The sequence below is a fragment of the Pseudochaenichthys georgianus genome, chromosome 6 (genome assembly GCF_902827115.2).
Source record: "Pseudochaenichthys georgianus chromosome 6, fPseGeo1.2, whole genome shotgun sequence".
Classification (NCBI taxonomy): domain Eukaryota; kingdom Metazoa; phylum Chordata; class Actinopteri; order Perciformes; family Channichthyidae; genus Pseudochaenichthys; species Pseudochaenichthys georgianus.
This window is the reverse complement of record NC_047508.1, coordinates 35,498,694-35,517,884: the sequence shown is the minus strand read 5'-3', so window position 1 is coordinate 35,517,884 and position 19,191 is coordinate 35,498,694. Positions and strand designations below refer to the sequence as shown.

The following is a 19,191-nucleotide window of genomic DNA, read 5'->3' as shown; positions in this document are numbered from 1 at the left end:
TTAGACCTTTTATTTTCTTGTCTCGTTCCTTTGTTGCTATGGTAACCTTCCACATCCCCCAAATTGCCCCTTCATCTGGCTGATGGGTGGTCCTTTTTCTTTTCTCCAACAAAGCTGGTTCACATGCAGAGCTTTTATGTTGTGCTGTCTATATTTCTTTCTCTCTTTCTTTTTTTGTTGAGAATGTGAAGACCAGACGACGGCAAATTGATCCGGTCACAGATGGAGATGTGTGAGTCGAGTCTGAGTGTTTCAAGCCTCTGAGAGTCACGCTTCTGCCGGCCCTCCTGAAGTGTGGTTGTCCAAACAAAACATTCAGCACCGATTCTTCCCTGTTTCCGTTTTCTCTCTACACCTATACTTATTAAAGTTTCAAACGCAGTACGTGACTCAGAACATTAACGCCCTTATTTGCAAAACGAGTACCACAAAGAGGAAGTGCTACCTTCTTCTTTGCCACATCCTCTCCGTGCTTATCTTCCCTTTCGACCCTGTGACATGTTATTTTCTTTTCAAGCAGGGCTTTGAAATTGAGTGCAGTCAGACCCTTTGCGCTGATACACTTCACAGGAGGTGGTATTTTGTTAGATTGCAGCTTTCTCCACTTCTTATACGGCTATTTTGACGGCTTGTGGAGTTGACATCAGTTAAGGAACTTACTTCAGCGATAGTCACCCAGTTCTGTCGAGTCGCTCTAGAGTTGTAAAGGTAAGGTTATTTAAAAATACTTCTTGTTTATGACCTTGTTTGAAAGTTACTGTCAACCTCAGGAAAAGGAAGCATCACAAACAAAACACACAGGAAGAGAAGAGACTCTCACCACCGGTAGCTTCTCTCTTCTCCTGATCCAGGAAACAACACGTTGACACACTCCAGGTCACGTCTGTTTTGTCAGAGTCAGAGTGTTATGTGCTTTCATTTGTCTTTGACTGTGATTCACAAATGTGAGGTAAAGCCCTGCAGATCTGGGGGGCATCTACAGCACTTGATCTGTTGAGCGTGTTGCTGAAAAAGACAAAAGGAATTGAGGAAACGAACCATCTTCCTCTTTCAGGTTGACGTGTTTTTGACCAGTTTTGTTGTGTTTTAGAAAATTGTTAGCACCCTCAGATATGAAAAAAACTACTTTCAAATCCCAATTCTAGAAATCCATTGGCAACAAGACTGTTTCACTTTTACCTGGAAAACAGAAAAGTAGAGGTACAAGGCTTTCATGCAACAATAAGCTGCACTCAGCTTCTCCGCTGCCGGTCAGAGTAACTACCCTGCAGCAGTTTGAAATTCAGGACACTTACTGAGACGTTGTTGAAAGAGACTTTCTGCAAAACATGTTGATGGAAAAGGTGTTTCTTTATTCTTCTGTGGTTTATTTTTCAAGCTCTTTCTCTCAGCAGATTTTTCTGACAGGTGTTGCACATCTCACCCTGAGGAAAAGAGATGGAGGCTGACATCTTTGAGTATCACAAAGAGGAAGACACTGTTGACATCAAGTCTTTTCAGGGTATGTGCACATTCAGTAAACTGCTTCATATCAGGCAATGTTTAACAAGACTTGTGGAATACATTTACATTTGTTTGGCAAGATTCTCTTGATAAGATACTCACAACTACATGTGCATTGAACTACTTCTTCTTCTAGTAGTTCCTCCTGGAATAGGAAGGTTTGAGAGAATTTCATATTGAAAAAATACTTATTCTGAGTAACCCTCTGTTATCTGCAGACTTTATTGTTTAATAATTATAATACACATCACAATTTGTATCATCCTTTTTTGCCAACGGTTTTTTTCAGGTCAGTACGTACTGTATGAGTAAAACGTTTCTTACAATAGTGTGAAGATGAAAAACAATAATGCACAATGTATGTTTGGTATGATTTATTTCACAGCTCATGCAAGTTTCACGACTGCAGCTCATTGCTTTTCATACCGTCTGAAAATGAAATGAAAAATGCATTTGGGCATGCATTTAAAAGTGTAAAGTATATGTGTATATTGCATTTCAGGCGCAAACACATGGGATGTTGCCTTTCAATAAATAAAATATTTGACTTTCTAGGATGATAAAAGAGCTGTTATTTACCAAGTTTAAGCATTTAAATATATAAGAAAATGTCTCTTTGACCGATGGACTTTGTTTGTATATTCACACAGAAGAGAAGCAGAAGCTCATTCAGCCAACGGCTTTAAAAGACCCCAAACTTGCAAAGCTAAAAGAGGTAAGAGATTATTCGACATCTTCTATTATACATTTACTGTAACATCAAAACTCATCCTGGAACTCACAGGGAGTTTGTCCTGAGTGGGCTGGAGATGAATGCTACTCAGAAAATACATCATAGAGCCTGCATGTATATTTGTGCAGAGAAGAGCATGAATAATATCTGCCTCAGGGAGAGAGGTGGAAGGATCAGTGAAATTTTAATGAACATAATTATCAGAGGTGATGGGAGACAGATGAGAGATCCACAGCGAGGAGTCGGCACAGTCTGCTGGTTCTGACTCAAAGACAAGGTTTATATCGGAAAAGATGGCAGCACAAGTGCTTCATGCAAGCAGCAGTGAATGCATAAATAATTCAATAAGCCTGAAATGTAGAGATGGGAAAACAAACAAATCAAATATCAGCTATTTTGGAGGGGTATTTTGTATTTGTCATCATTTCCATCCACTTCAGGATCGTATTATCTCTGAAAATCGATGGACAGAATTAATAAAAAACAAGGTTTCATGCTGTTTTTAAATTGCACATTAGAAATGTATGCAATAAGTGTTTGATCTATCTGACTGTGTGATAAATTGTGTTTTGGTATAGGCACTGGTAAATTGGATCAATAGCACTTTGAAACCAGAACACATAGTGGTTCAGAGTCTGGAGGAGGATCTGTACGATGGTCTGGTGCTTCACCACATGCTGTGTGAGTTAATGCACATTGAATGGCTGTGCTGTCATATATCATTGCTTACTTTCATTTAATCCTTACATTTGAAGATAGAAAAATAACAAATGATCCCCCTTGTTGTTCACCATAAAGCTTGTCATTTATATGTCAGTCAAACTATAATAATAATTAAAGCTGCAAGCAGCGATAAACGGGCCTTCGCAAGTCAACGCACGTTGGGGTACTACAAAGGATTTTCCAGGACCACACACACACACGCACGCACGCACGCACGCACGCACACACACACACACACACACACACACCCTTCTTTACATGTCTTGACCCTGGTCTTGACGGGAGATGTTTATATCCGCCATGCCACCGCAAGATTGTATGATATCGACAAAAACTAAACGATAAGTTGCGATTCTCGAAGTCTTCTGATCAAAATGTTCACCAGACCTGTCAAGTGTGCAAAACATCTCTGTCTGTTGAGCATGCTAAGGCCCTCAAAAAGGCAATTCATTTGGTAGAAAAAGAAAAAAAAAGAATCCCAAGGATTTCAATAGGTCTTCGCTCCGACTCAGTCGAGCTCAGGCCCTAATAATAATCTTCTGATCTCCACAGCCAGGCTGGCCGGGGTGGATGTGCCCGTGGAGGAGATGGCGCTGACCAGCCCTGCTCAGATACGCAAGCTGGGACTGGTCCTGGAGGAGCTGGACCAGAGACTGGGCCTGCAGGACGACAGCCGGATCAAGTGGAACGTCAAACGTGAGTCATGCAGCTGGGCGTCAGCAACGAAAGCAACAAATGTTCTGTTCTGACAACAACTTTGAATTACAACAGGATTTGGTGCTGGCTCAAGGGTGCCATGTTGGCTTACACCAGCTGTGAGGGAGTCTGGTGGAGATAAACATGATGGGGTTCTGTTTCTAGTCACCTGTCAGTGGATTATTTGTCTTTGTGCTTGGATAGGAAACCAAAGAATGGTCCCAACTTTAATTTTATTAGCAGCTGGACATTTAGCTACGAGTTTCCTCCTGCTCTTCTTCTTCTTGTTCTTCTTTCCCTTCTTATTTATAATATTTACACATTTGATAACCGTAATAAGAATACATACAAGACTTTGACACTCCCTTGAGCAGCTGTAGAATGTTTTACAGCAGCATAGGCAGAGTCAGGTGGAGTAGAATGAGCAACATCGGCTTTTAATCCCCAGCTCCTCTATTGATGGACCCGATATTGAACCCCAAATTCCTCCGAAGGCATAGACATTGTTTTGAGTGTGTGTGTTTCTGCATTAGATTAGATCCTGATGAGCAGTTCTGCACCTTGTATGTTACATTACATTACATTCAGCTGACGCTTTTATCCAAAGCGACTTACAATAAGTGCGTTCGACCAACAAAATACAAACTTGAAGAAAACAGAATCATATAAGTACATCAGGTTTCATAGAGCAAAAACATTTCAAGTGCTACTCAACTGACTTTAGATAAGCCAGTCCTTTATTAGTATATAAGTGCTTTGTTAATAGTTCTATCGCTCGAAGTGGAGTCGAAAGAGATGAGTTTTCAGTCTGCGCCGGAAGGTGTGTAAGCTTTCTGCTGTCCTGATGTCAATGGGGAGCTCATTCTACCATTTTGGAGCCAGGATAGCAAACCCACGTGTTTCTGCTGATGGGAACTTGGGTCCCCCTCGCAGCGAGGGTGCAGCGAGCCGTTTGGTTGATGCAGAGCGGAGTGCACGTGCTGGGGTGTACGGTTTAACCATGTCCTGGATGTAGGAAGGGCCAGACCCATTCGCAGCATGGTAAGCAAGTACCATTGTCTTGAAGTAGATTCTAGCAGTTACCGGAAGCCAGTGGAGGGAGCGGAGGAGCGGCGTGGTGTGGGAGCATTTAGGAAGGTTGAAGACCAGACGAGCCGCTGCATTCTGGATGAGCTGCAGAGGTCGGATGGCACATGCAGGTAGACCAGCCAGGAGGGAGTTGCAGTAGTCTAGGCGTGAGGTGACGAGAGCCTGGACCAGAACCTGCGTGGCTTTCTGGGTCAGCTGGGGACGCATCCTCCTGATGTTGTAAAGCGTGTATCTGCAGCAGCGGGTTGTAGCAGCGATGTTTGCGGTGAAGGACAGGTTGTTATCTAGGATCACACCCAGATTCCTTGCAGTCTGAGTCGGGGAAACAACAGAGGTGCCGATGTTGATTGTTAGGTCAAGAGTGGGACAATCTTTTCCCGGAAGGAAAGCAGTTGATGTCAAGGTTGAGCTTGAGGTGATGAGCGGACATCCACTGAGAGATGTCAGCTAGACAAGCAGAGATGCGTGCGACGTATGTCAGCCCTAGTGAGTGTTAATGGGTGAATGTGTTGTAAAAAGGCTTCGAACGGTATAGAAAGACAGAAGCGATCAACACTCCAGCATCACTTGTAGTATAAAGAACAACTTAACTGTGAGATCAACTTGTGTTTGTTGGTCTCAATATGTGAGTACAGTTTTCCCCCTTATAAGACAAATAACATTTCCCTATTGTATAAATACATACACTTGTTATATCTGAAACATTAAGACCATAAATGATAAAAATAGGTTTAAAATCAATTTGTATTTTTAAGGATTGTATCTCAAGTTTCCAGTATTATTTTGTATTTCATTTGGGTGTTCTTTTATTTATTAGATTCAAATCCTTTTGGCCTTTCTTTGTTACTTTTCTGGGAGGTGATGATTTCTGTCACATCAGGAGCAAGCAAGTCATTTTGTGTGTGTGTTTGTTTGTTCTCTGCTGTTCGCCTGTCAGTCATCCACAACAAAGACCTTTTGGCCACTATTCATCTGCTGGTTGCCATGGTGAGATCTTTTCAGCCTGATCTGGATTTGCCTCCCAATGTGAATGTTGAAGTTATTGTTATGGAGGTGAGTTTCAGCCCTTTTCCCCCCCTGCTTCAAATCTTAGTCTAAAACACACCTTGTGGGATTGATTTTCAATCATGTTTAATCCTTATGCAGGTGAGCAAAAGTGGAATCAAATCCGATGTACAGACGGAGGTCCTGACAGACGAGAGGTGAGCAGATTTGTGTCCGGTGTGAATCTGTGGATGTCTGGAAAAACAGCTTATATATGTTTTTCTTTCTCAACAGGGAAGCAGGGCCAGAATCCCTTATGAAGAGTGAAAGTGGGTAAAAAAAGTGTCGGAGGTTGAGCGGATTTGACATTTTGAATGTCGTTGAAGCAGCATTAAAGCCCTCGATGACATTAACACATTTTTTTCTGGCTGTCTTTTCACCCAGAGGAAGATCCCATCGAGAAACTGCTGAAGCTTGAGGCTCACAAGGTCAACACGGTGAAGAAGGTACAATAACGAGGGGAGGAGTTAACTGTCTCTTCTCCTCTGGTAGGAAGAGAGCAATGGATGTGGTGTCGAGACATGATAAGTGACTCCTGAACACAGATCAACTCAGAATAGAGTGCGTCTTTGGTGTTTTGTAGTAAGAACTCAAACCAAATAAAATGTCAAGAAGAGTTTGAACACAATTATTCTCATTATTGATTTGTTTTTATTTATTTATTTTAGCATTTAATATTTTTTATATATGAATATATCATCTTAATGAGATCAACATGTATCTCAAACTGCCTTACCTATTTTTATTTTTATTTGACAGGCCATCTTATACTTTGTCAACCAGAACATGCAAAAGCTGGGTCTGCAGGTGGCTGATATGGACAAACAGGTATAAAAACAACAGCAAAAATCTGCAAAAACAACATTGTTTATGAGCAACAATAAGAAACTGCTTCTCTGAGATTATATAACCCTCCTTGGATTATATCACCTTCCAATGTCTGGTGTATCTCCTGTGTAGTTTGCTGACGGTGTGATTCTGCTGCTGTTGATCGGACAGCTGGAAGGCTTCTTCGTCCCGCTCTGTGACTTCAATCTGACGCCTGTCAATCACTCTGAGATGGTACAGTATGAATCCAGGATGTAATACATATTCCTGACACTTTGTAAGGGAAATAATCCTCAGAAAAGTGGTATTCTAATCATTATTCTGCTTGTAGGTGCTCACAGATTAGTTGTTCTAGTTCAAAAGTACTACTGTTAGATCATATTCATCATTGTTTTATTTCTAATAAATTACTTACCACAGCAAATAGGAGGATGAGTTACATTTCTGAAGCCTGATCTCAAATCGGGCCTATTACAGAAGAAGATATGATTAAATTAATATTTTACAAGTCCCATATAAAAGTAGATCCATAATTACTTCTGTGTCACTTATAATAATATCTTTGATCTCACTTTACTTGACGAGTCTATGAAAAAGTTATGACTCTTTTATCATAGACATTATATATATATATATATATATATATATTATATATAGTTTATGAATAACTTACGACAGAAGGAAAAAGAGACTCCATTTGATAACTAAAAAGCTTCGGGTTATACACACAATATTTCATACCCTGATTCATAGTAAGTTAATATGTGCTAATTATATCTGTATGGTGACCACATTTCAATTTTACAACCAATATATTACATTTGACTATCATCAATATTTAAAACTCAACAAATAGGACATATCTGATTCAAAATATTATATAATATATATTATTCTGTGATGAACCATTCTTCATATTAAGTGAGTTCACTTTTTGTTCATTTGAGCTTCTATTTTTTAACTTTTACAACTTTTGAATGCATGACTTGTTCCAGAGTAAATAGAAGAAAGCATTTAAACACTAAAGATGAATACTTTAAGATAAGAAAAATATACTTCTTTCCACCACTAAGTAGATTGTTGACTATACGTTTTACTACTTACAAATACTGTACTGTAACGCAACAATTATATATGACAACATAAGGGGATATCCTTCATATTGTCTCTAAAAGTTTATTTTAACACATTTGTTGGTGAATTTTACAACAAAAAGGTTGTTTCCTGATTTTGTATTTGACAATTTCTCTTATCTCCGACCTCTAGGTTCACAATGTGACCTTGGCCTTGGATCTCCTTGATACTTTAGGCCTGAAAGTGTCCAGTGTTGATCCACAAGGTGAAGAAATAACACTCACAATGTATACACTCTGCCTTGTTGACAACAGACGTTACTCAAATTAAGATGCCAGGCACAGAGCATGAAAAAACCCCTGAAGTGCCGGCGAGTGAAATGAATGCAACAGAAAACAGCAGAGCTCCAAGACAAGCTATAATTCAGATGATATCAGATATCAGGAGCATTTATCTGTGTGACAGGAAAACGCCTGAATCAGTTTGTATATTAGGCGAAGGGGAGGGGGTTGTTGTGCCGGTAGTTTGAGTTCATCTGCAGTGCTCGCTGGAGTGTGGGGTTGACAGTGTTTTGGAGGGAAAGATGGAGTTGCTTACGGAATATAAATGAGTGGGACTGGTGTCTCGATGAGTATCACTGCAGATGATTGGCTCAGTCCAGGGTCATCATCATTCATTTAGGGAGGAGAGGCGAGGGAAACTGTCTCCAGGGGACCATGGGGCCCAATGATAGAGATGTGTGTGTGTGTGTGTGTGTGTGTGTGTGTGTGTGTGTGTGTGTGTGTGTGTGTGTGTGTGTGTGTGTGTGTGTGTGTGTGTGTGTGTGTGTGTGTGTGTGTGTGTGTGTGTGTGTGTGTGTGTGTGTGTGTGTGTGTGTGTGTGTGTGTGTGTGTGTCTGGAAGATATGATATCTGTATTTATGAGCTGTGCTATGTATCCAGTTATCAGCCAGATCCGAGGATGTGTCTGTAAAAAGTCCTCATTAAAGTTTCTGTTTGTCAGTTCCAATTTGCAGCTGCCATGTTATCAGATTTTCTACCGTAAAATCTGAAGTTTGTGGCATAAACTTACAAGTGTTAGCAATCATGTTAATAATTACACAACTGTGAAAGTGTTACGTTGTGGGCAATTTTGGGAAATTCTGCTTTCTTCTGGATTTAATAAGGTAAGCATATGGTTCTTGGCAGGCTGGTGTTCATATATCTGGTTGAAAAATATATATTTGAGCTAAAACTGTAAATAGGGTAAAGAATTTGGCACTTATTAACTACATTTTCACTTTTAGTTTATAAAAAAATGAATAAATACATAAACTACAAAACGAGCAAACTGTCAAAAGGGTTTGGTGGTAGAATAGGGAGCAACCCGCTGAATCCGAAGCAGTGCTTTTAAAAAGAAATATCATAATCCTTCAATATCTTAACATACATCTACACAGAGATGTTTTCCCCAGTTTGTTGTGGAAAAGCCAGCACAGTGACAGAGCCCTGACGTCAACCAATCCTCGGGATGAACTGTAGCACCGACCTCACTAATGCTCCTGTGGCTGAATGGAAGCAAATCCCTGCTGCCAGGTTGCAATAAAAGATATAAATCCTAAATAAAAGGCGTGTTATATTGAAGACTGTTATTGCTACATGTTGAAGCCTGTGGTGTTGGAAAGAGATTGAAATCAACAATGACATATAGATATAATGTTTGGTCTTCCACTTTTGGTCATGTGGAGTAAATCAATAAAGAATGAAGTAGAGTGAGTGAGTCAGTGAGCTATCGACTTATCTAAGTGTGAGAATCAATCAATATCAAATGGATCTACTCCACTTCCCTGCTGGTCCATTATTGACAAGACGCCCTCTCTATTCTCTCCCAGCTTGAATCACAATCTCTAAAACTTCCCCACAACATTGCCTGCCAGCCATACAGTCTGTAATTGTAAAGTAAACCCCCCAACATGATAACTGTTCATAAAGACTAGCACAATTCATCTAAGCCAGGAGCAAGGGGCTAATTTAATTCATTTTAAGTGTCTTTTTAATTACCGGCATAATTGCCGCGATGGAAAGAGGAACTAAGGGTCTAAAATGGGAGCGCGGTGCGTGCATGAATTAGGTTATCCAATGGTGGAGTCCATCTTAATGTCACTTTCATTCAGTTAGTGCCTCTCACAACAGAGTGCAATTTTATTCCAAGGACGTATTGATGCCATTTCCATCTAATGTGTTGCCTTCCTGATCTACGGCCTGTTTGGATGGAGTGTGGGATTAGTTATGAGCCAATGTTAGTAAAAGCATTTCACTGCCTCAATGACTTGGTGGGTGCTGATGGTGCATTATAAATACTCATTAAATGTCTCCTGACAGATGTTGTGTCTCAGGACGTCACTGCCACCTTGAAGGTCCTGTACGCTCTGTTCAAGAAGCACAAAGGGAAATGAGAGACGAAGAGGCGCTCAACAACCACGGGAAAAAAAACAGAGTGGAGGTGGTTTCTTTTGTCTCTAAACTGTAAATACTGTACATTATTTAAACAGGACATTTTGAAACATGCAAATGTTTTTATAGACATTTTCTAAGGCTTTCAAGCTGCTTTAAAAGAACATAGGCTGGGGGTATGATATCATTTAAATGGGTAACCATATACAATCTGTCTTTACTTGAAGAGACTCACAGTGTTGGTGTCACGATCTGTCCGTGTTGTGTTTTGTCTTTGGTTTCCTGTTTTATTTTGTGAAGTGTTCACCCCCCATTCCTGCCTGTTGCTTTCTGTCTGTTTTCCCTCCCTGATTACCCGATTGTGTTCACCTGGTGCCCCTGTGTTTTCTCCTCCCTCCTCACCTGTCTCTTGTTTGATTAGTCCTGTGTGTATTTAGGTTCTGTGTTTTCTGTTAGTCTTTGTGAGTTCCTTGTCGTATTTGGACGTTGTTCACGGGGTGAGAGTACTGTTTTGTCCAAGTTTGTTTCAGTAGCCTTGAAATAAAGGTATTTTTTCTGTTCATCTGCATTTGGGTCCTGCTTGCCTCACTCAACCCTGACAGTTGGGCTGTCAGGCATGAAAGATGACATTGTTGTGTAAAGGGTGAGAGAAGCGCTCGAAAGGGAACTTGAATCCCTGCTTACAGCATTTTCTCACCAGCACACAGCTGACCAGTCTCTGTGTGAAGTGGGTGTGAATAATCAATCATTGGTTTTGAAAAGAGAAATTTTTAGACACAGCTTCTCTAACCTGACGTCTGTAAAATGTGAAAAAGGAAGGAGCATATCGGCCCCTTGAAATGTAACCTTCTTTATTCATATTTGAATTTAGCCTATTCTATCATATTGTACATGTTAGTGTAGCCTTTGTTATTTCCTTTATTCAACCATCTCTTGCTCTCTTTACACCACTCTATTTCCATTTCAGTGTGACACTGCTGCAACACGCCTCTTTTAATTCATGCTTTAGGAAACCATCGTCCTTGAGTGCCTCCTCTCAATAAACAATGTGAATGTATTCCTCTGCTTCCTCTGCGACCTCCTCTTTTTGTAGACTGTGGAGGCTTTTGTCATTTCTGTCTCTATTTTTCTGTGTGCCAATGAATTGTTCACAACTCAATGTCACACAAATGTGGAGAGGGTGCGGCAGGCAGCCATCGAGGGAGGCTCGAGAATTAGAGCCAGACAATAGATGTGATTTCATCAAAGCATATTTTGCAAATTACGTGTAAAATAAAAAATAAAAAAGTGGACTAGAACTGGGAAAATGCACTTAGTCCTCCTCTGGTGTCGCAAAGAGGGGTAATTTCTGTGTTTGAAATATATTTATGCAAACCGTTCGTGACTTGTTAAATAATAACGTCTCTCGTGCACTGACGATCTAGTTTTTCTACATTAATCTTGTGTATTAGCTAATTGCAGCGTGAACAATTGTTGTTGTCTTAAGGTTAAACAAACAACAAAGAGTAACAACCGCCACTTTCACACTTTTTATTCAGTTCACCCCGTTTCCATGCAGATGTGTTGTTGACATTCAAGAAGCCAATCTATTTGTTTCCACCAAGGTGATGGAAAATGGTCTGAATTCACATTTTATTTCCCCTGTCATTTCAAAAGGTTTGCATAAAATTTGCTTCGCAGTCGGGTGGAAACAGATATAAAGAGACATTGGAAGTGCGTGTTGCTCGTGGTAACCATGTAAATCGACCATTATAGTTAGTAGTATTATAAAATAAAAATGGCTTCTTTTCTGTTTACCAGTGAAAAGCCTTTTGGACTCCTACACCTGAGAGATTTTGTGCTACATGTGTATGTTGAAATGTAAATCGTATATGTTAGGGAATCATTTGCTTAGGTATTCAACCTTCGACCCAGTTCATTGTTTTCTCTCTTTACTGTCTCCTTTCCCACGGCATAGTTACGGCCTTGGGTATTGTTGCTATCTCTCTTAAGGAGGAGCCGCTTGGGCGCATTGTTGTTACCAGTCTATGACAGAGCACAAGCCGCCATGAGGTAGTTTACTGTTCAGGGACGTAGGGTCCCTAGCGCACATTCTTTTCTATGGACGAGAGCTCTAGTTAGATAGTCCATAATGGTTTAGTCTCACTGATAAAGAATGTTGATTATTACACTCTGAACTAGTTAAAACCTCGAGCTGCTGAAGAGTTCTTCAGAATTGGTTTGGCGACCGCTGTGTCAACTCGTGACACACCAGCTGTCTTGTCCCGGCCGTAACTCCAAATAAACAATCAGTGTTTTCCATCAAAGCTCCAGCTCTCCTCGTGTCTCTCTGAGTCCTGTTTCCAATTGCTTCAGAAGTTTCCCCCACAGTATACAGCTTTATTAAAGGAAAAACCCATTGTAGTAGTTGATCAAACCATGTTTGAACACGTTGGAAATAAAAGTCTCTCTTTATCGGCATACTTAAGGCGCTTAAATACAAATTGGATGGTAATAACATGTGTGCTGCCCATCTCTCACATTATATGATCCACAAAATCACGTGGCACTAAATCTTCCTGCTTCTGTATATCTCACTTCACCTCATCTGCCTCGTTGCGTATTCACATGAAGTAGTATGTGAATGTTGTGTACTGCAGGGTTTTGAGCTCAGGGACAGGCTGCTTTCTTATAATGTTTCAAAGCATAACATGCATATCATTGTTGCAATGAATGGTTAATCCTTGGAGAAAGTGTTGAATGGGTTGTCTGTGCAGAGACAACAAAGCGTACTAATAGAAAATAACATGGGTTGAACTATATTCATGAACATTTATAAAAGCCGTTTTGTTTATAGGTAGCAGGTAACAGTCTTGTTACATAAATACTTGTTAGCATCACCAATGACCTGCTTTTCTGATGAAAAATTATGTGCACTGTAAAGGGAGATTCTACAATTATACTTATCTTGCCTGTTTTGTTCAGATTTACTTCCGTGAATATATGTGACTTTAAACGTGCACCCTTAATCAATCAAGGGAAGGATGTGTGAATCCCCAGAACATTGAAACAAACTGGATAAATCCCAATGTGTGAACAGTATATGCCAACATTTGTGTGGCTGTGACATGCATTTGGGATGATCTTTAGGACACACAACAGCGTGAGTGAAAGTCAAGGGAGATTAATGTCTTTTAGCCACTGTATACATATCAGCTCAAAGGTCACAGTTTAGCCTGTCACCGGTTTCTAATCCCTCGGAACAAACAAGGATACATTTCAGGAAAACAATTGAGGGATTAAACCTGTTCTGCTCCAACGACAAGTTCACCTTCTTCTTCCTTCATTAGCACACCATTTTGCCTCTGTATTTTCAACATTCTCAAGACAGTTACTGGACAGAAATAAGTTATAAAGCCTATTAAGCAAGGACTGAGTTATATAGAAACCATTAATATCTCTTTTGAGGATACTGTCAGTATATTTTATCATCAAGGGTGACCACATTTCTCTTAAACAGACTGCTTGTTCTGGAAAACAACAAATGATGTCCCTCTGCAAACCCACTGGAGTCCATCCAAAATGTTGACAGGAAACATGAGTAATGTCTGCCTAACTTGTCACACCGAACAGATGCATCTCTCTGTGGATGAAACGGGGAGCAGAGCTAACAAAGCAGCGTCACTGAGGATTCAGCTGTCAGTGTCCATAAATATTTGTGTGTACATTTCACAGCTGAAGTCACAGTTGGGGTAAATTCAAAGAAACGTACATATATAGCAATGGAGGACTACTTTGACATGAAAAAACAAGTATCGAAATTGACCAGTTTCTTCTCCATGTTGTCTTCCTATGCAGATATTACCCTCAGTGTAGACAGGATTCTTAGCTGACCATCATCATAGTGACGCTGTATGAAGCTCCAGTGACATAATCTCACATTTTTTAAAAGTCTGGGTCGAGCAGATACAAAAATTGTGATTGCTATATTGACCCTTTTATAATCACTCCATACTTCTAGTATCGGTTCAGATCGCTTGGAGGAAGTACAAAAAACAGAACCAGGCGTTATCCACAACTTTTACAAATGGAAAACCATAACACAATAACGAGTTGAGTTGAGTTCATCCTGTGGCATACCGTATATCCTGCAGTTGAAATGCAGCATAAGATAAATTGAGGTTAAAATAACTTAAATGTCCTTCATGTGCACCACACAACAAAGATAGGTGAACACACTGTGAGGCAACTCAGCTTTTTGTTGAACTCTCCTTGCTTCCAGAGATCAAACATCACCCTACTTTATTGGTTTGGGTTCCCCATCACGTACTTGAGAAATGTATTATAACCACTTTTCAGAGCAAAGACATTATGCCTATTTCATTGCTTTCTGCTCATTGTGCATTGGCGTTAAAAAAAGAACAAGCATTTTGTGTGTGCCGCTTAACTGAAGAATCATTAAGTGGTTATGATTATGTTTGAAATGAACTTATAGTGGAGCAGGAGGCAGAGGAGAAGGTGTGTTAAAACCGCAGGAGGGAAATCAGCATTTACTCATTTAAATAAATCTATGATAAGATGTCTTGTGGGTTTTTACAGGTATTCACAAAATATATTATGCTCTTGTTGGAAGAAAGCGGTTATTTCTAGATTGTATTTGATCATATTATGAGATATTTGAACATCTTTAACTAAATCTTCTTTTAATGTAAACAAAGACCTTACTATTTTGAATGTAATAATATCCTTAAACATGTAATTTATGTTATCGTTATTGATTTTCTCCGTTTTTTTTACAAAAGCAAGTGATACACATGTATGTACACTTGGTTCCAATTCAAGTAACGATAAATACACATGCTGACAAATCAAAATCTCCATTTCCATCCCACCACTCTCCCACCCACCACCCATTGAGTTACAAGATACAGAGTACTTTAACAGTAAATACAGTATTTTCCATTATTAAATTAATGAAAGGGGACAAAGAAATTAAATTTTAAAAGAACCAAACGTCATACAAGAATCGTAGAAAAGGCTATAACCACACGGGCACTGTTTGGTAGGGATGCACAGGTTACCTTTGGTTTTAAACCAAAAAGGTCACAGACTGGGTCAGGCTATTTTATGTTATCTTTTAAATGATAAAAAAAAAATTCCAACACCAGTTTCTGCCATTAAGAAAACAGTACATGGTGACATTTGAATTCTGCCAAAAAACACAACCCTTTATTTTTTCCCAAGAGTAAGCTTGTTATTTTGCTGAAAATAAATTATGCTGAATTTCCACACTTTCCTTTTTTGGTGCTTTGACCCAAGAGGATATAAAAAAACTTTAAACTAAGTTCTGTTTACCCTTGTTTTTTTCTGCTGTAAACTACTAATCCTCCTGGGAAAAACTTGTCCTCTGAATTTGACCCATCCTCATTAATTAAAGGGAGTCCAGCCAGGCTTTATCTGCTGATACCAAACACATGCGTCTCTCTGTAAGTCCCTGATGGACGGAGAGTCACAGATACATATAAAGTTGGCAAACAGAAAAGAATAAGCTAACAAGGATTAAGATATCGCAATTTGAAACTTTGAAATACACAGTTTTTACTTCATTGACTACTTTTAAGATATCTAAATCACCTCTACACTTTGATCTACACCAAATAAACATGTTTGATACAAATATGTTATAAAAGTGTGAAATAAAAATAATATTTTTGAAAACACTGCTTATTATTGTTACATTACATTTCCTTCTTCATCTTTTGGCATTTTAGTAATTGTCTTATTTAAGCACTTACTGCTTTTGTCTTTTATTGTGAAGCACTTACTGATGTCTAAGAAAGTTGCCACAAAAGTAAATGCTCTTTGTAAAAATGGGCAAAGACTTAGTGATGAAAGAAAATGTTAAGTGGGGAAAATGGCATTGTGAAATGAAAACCGACAGAAAGAAGGCATTGTGAAATAAATGACGTGCAATAAAACTATTTTATTTTGCTGATGAGAAGGATGTGTTTAAACATGAATAATTTGTTTAATGATTGCATGATTAAATAAAATATTTGGATGGATGAATCCCTATGGTTATTTGTTCCATAATGTGCCTTTATTAATTTTAAATGGATCACTTTCGATCTCCATTAGACGCCACTCCTGGGACTGTTTCCCACAAGAGCATGAGACCGTCCTGGAAGTATTGCACACCATCCTGCCGTCATCTTCCACCAGACACATTATCTATCAAACTCACTGCCATTATAAACACTACTTTTAATATTACAACTAAGGCAAGGCAAGTCAAGACAAGTTTATTTATATAGCACCTTTCAGCACCAGGCAATTCAAGGTGCTTTACAAAAATGAAAGACATTCAGATAAAGGCATTTAAATACAGTAAAAGATAAAAGAAACATTAAAAGAAAAATGAAAAATGAAAGACATTAAGAAAATGGCATTTAAAATCAGTCATTAAAAAGAAAAGCTAATAAAATAAACATTAAAAGATAAAAGTTACAGTGCAGTCTTAGATATGAATAGTTCAATTATTTCGGTTCTTGATTTTTTATTTATTCACAGAACCTCCCTTTGGAAATCCGAACATTTCCGTCCCGATTGTTAATTTAGACTGATTGTTTTCACCATGTTATGCTCGCATGACATCCACAATCGGACCCTCAGGAGGGTGTACTAGCCCCCTACTCTGCTTTGCGTTCCATAACAAAGTCTTTAAGTGTTACCTGAACACCCCGTGTTACCAAAACACTATTTTTCACCCGTCGGTGCTGTGATACTTGTTCCTCTAATAAAAAACATCATGCAGCCTACAAGTCTAGAACATGGACAGGGAACATTTTACTGCAGAAAATGTTTACAACAATGTATAGACTTATAATAATAAAGTAAGGTATTGAATGCAGGACTTTTACTTGTGTTAAGTATTTTCACAGTATTGTATAGTTTTATTTAAGTTGTTATCATGCTACGTGAGGAACGCCTCTCATCGTCATGCATGCCTTCACCATAGTAACACACTTAATTTCGCGCACCTGGCTGCAATTAGAAAACACCTATGCCTCGCCTTCTCCTTTGAATTAAGGCCCAATCCCAAACCACTCCCTCGACCCCTCCGTGATGGAGTGAACTCCGTCTGTAGGCACACTCGCAGCTCAACGAGGCTCCCTCCTGTCAGATGGAGGGAGTAAATACAGCAGCAAGCTTTGGGACGGCCTCCCCTCTCTCCGGCAGAAACAGGAAATGCCGTAACTGTATGTAACAACGGTTTCAAATCAGCATCTCTTAGACAAAAAGTTTAAATGAATAACTCAAATAAAACTCCAAACATCTTTCATTGTGTTTCAAAGCTCTTTTAGTTTTAAACCTTCTTAGTTTTTGCAACGGTCTGTAAATATACACAACTTTATAATAAAATGTACACATTTACCTTTTTCTAGACTAAACACAGGTATGATCCTAAGTTAAAAACATGAGGTTATCATGAGGTTGTTAACATCGCAATTTATCAGTGGATGTTTGCTGGAACTACTTGTAAACAGCGTGTTTCCTGACGGACACACACAGCGTGACTCCGGTCAGGTCGAGACCGGTCTCAAGTCAGCACCGCTGCAGACTCGCTGTTTGAGGGCTTGATAGCCCACTCCCCCTCCACACTCGTTGCTTTGGAACAGCCTTCAATATGGCGGACCCTCCGCGTGAACGCGCAAACGGAGGGGTAGGGTGTAGGGGGCGGTTTGGGAATGGGCCTAATTAAGCTAACATTTGTATCTGTCATTTAAACACTTTTAACGAGAATATAGCATTTCACAACACAAGTAAGCTAGCATACAAGGAACCTTATTTTGTTACTTAAGAAACACCAGGTGAATACCCCACTTGTCACAATAATATTATCATGCCATTGCATATATGTGGTATTTTAGAGTTGACTAGATATTGAATAAGGCAATAGACTATGATATTCAGTAGGCTACAGGAAGCTTAGCAACACCAAGACTGTTACAGGATTTTTAATTTGGAAAGTATATTTTATTATATCATAACTTAGTGCTTTTTTCTTAACATAGGTAACATTAAGCTGTCTGTGGCTCTTTCCTGCTGTAACGATGCAAATGTCCCCTCTGAGAGACTAATAAAGGTATTCTGACTAGTCTAGGGCCTGTAAACATAACCTCATCATTGGCCATTGATATAATTTGGTACTACCAGCATTGTAGCTATTGTCACTGTGTTAAGCCTTACATTGATGCTTACCAGCTGTCAAATCAAAGGTAGTATATCCTACTATGTTTGATGTTTAATTATAAGGTGACAGTGTATGTTTTACCTTTGTGTTTCAACAAGGTGTCCACACTAGAGAAGCGATGAAAAACTACAAAGCACTAGACTCCTACAAGCTGCTGGAATCTGGTTGGGTGCAGACAGTGAGGCATATCATTCCTGATGACACAACCCTCACTGTCCTGAGAGCTGACGTGACACCGTCATTCCGTGTTAATGAACCGCCGCATTATCCATGGGCAGCCGTTACCCAGCGTGGCGATGTGGTTGCTGCTCACTGTGACTGCAAAGCTGGGTATGTAGATTCCAGTATGTAGAAACTAAATGTTTACTATGAACATATTCTGGTTGTATATTGTTTTTTGAAAACAATTAAATTACATAGGCATCATTGGAAATATGAAAACATTTCACCTTTGGTGGATGTTTTAAATGTTGCCAGTTTTTGAATGATTTTAATAGTTTGTTTTACTTCGCATATTGACTGGCTAATGTGCCATTTTATTTGTGTTTTACAGCTGTATTTGTCTGCCTTTCATGTCTGTGTTTTATATGTTGTAACTTTGTACATGCTGCCCTTCTTGGCCAGGTCACTCTTGGAAAAGAGATTTTAATCTCAATGAGTTTTTTACCTGGTTAAATAAAGGATATATATATGTCTTTCTCACAGAAAACAATGCCAGAATATTGACTTGTAGTTTGTTGAACTTTTACGTTAATAATAATAATAATTTATCTGTTGATTTATGTGTGTTTATAGGCTTGGTGAGTCATGCTCCCATATTGGAGGTCTGCTCTACA

General features: G+C 39.2%; 1 protein-coding gene across 3 annotated transcripts; it reads left to right on the top strand.

The window, feature by feature from the left end:
• The first annotated feature begins 465 nt into the window (after positions 1-465).
• On the top strand, positions 466-11,187 carry parvg (parvin, gamma). 3 transcript variants are annotated; one of them, XM_034086007.2, is made up of 13 exons: positions 466-708; positions 1,392-1,501; positions 2,154-2,218; positions 2,815-2,917; positions 3,512-3,655; positions 5,682-5,797; positions 5,891-5,946; positions 6,023-6,057; positions 6,173-6,234; positions 6,572-6,616; positions 6,749-6,850; positions 7,883-7,955; positions 10,051-11,187. In XM_034086007.2, exons 2-13 carry the CDS (start codon positions 1,438-1,440, stop codon positions 10,122-10,124), a joined length of 939 nt encoding a protein of 312 aa, XP_033941898.1. In that variant the 5' UTR covers positions 466-708; positions 1,392-1,437; the 3' UTR covers positions 10,125-11,187. The 3 variants fall into 3 exon arrangements, with proteins under 3 accessions (XP_033941898.1, XP_033941897.1, XP_033941896.1); XM_034086006.2 differs by having other exon boundaries at positions 467-708; positions 1,395-1,501; positions 6,548-6,616; XM_034086005.2 differs by having other exon boundaries at positions 467-708; positions 6,548-6,616.
• The last annotated feature ends 8,004 nt before the right edge of the window (positions 11,188-19,191 follow it).

Coding starts and splice junctions, on each gene's coding strand:
- parvg (XM_034086006.2), top strand. CDS start 1,438: ATGGAGGCTGACATCTTTGAGTATCACAAAGAGGAAGACACTGTTGAC. Junction 6,058..6,172: donor ATCCCTTATGAAGAGTGAAA/GTGGGTAAAAAA, acceptor CTTTTCACCCAG/AGGAAGATCCCATCGAGAAA. Junction 7,956..10,050: donor GTCCAGTGTTGATCCACAAG/GTGAAGAAATAA, acceptor GTCTCCTGACAG/ATGTTGTGTCTCAGGACGTC.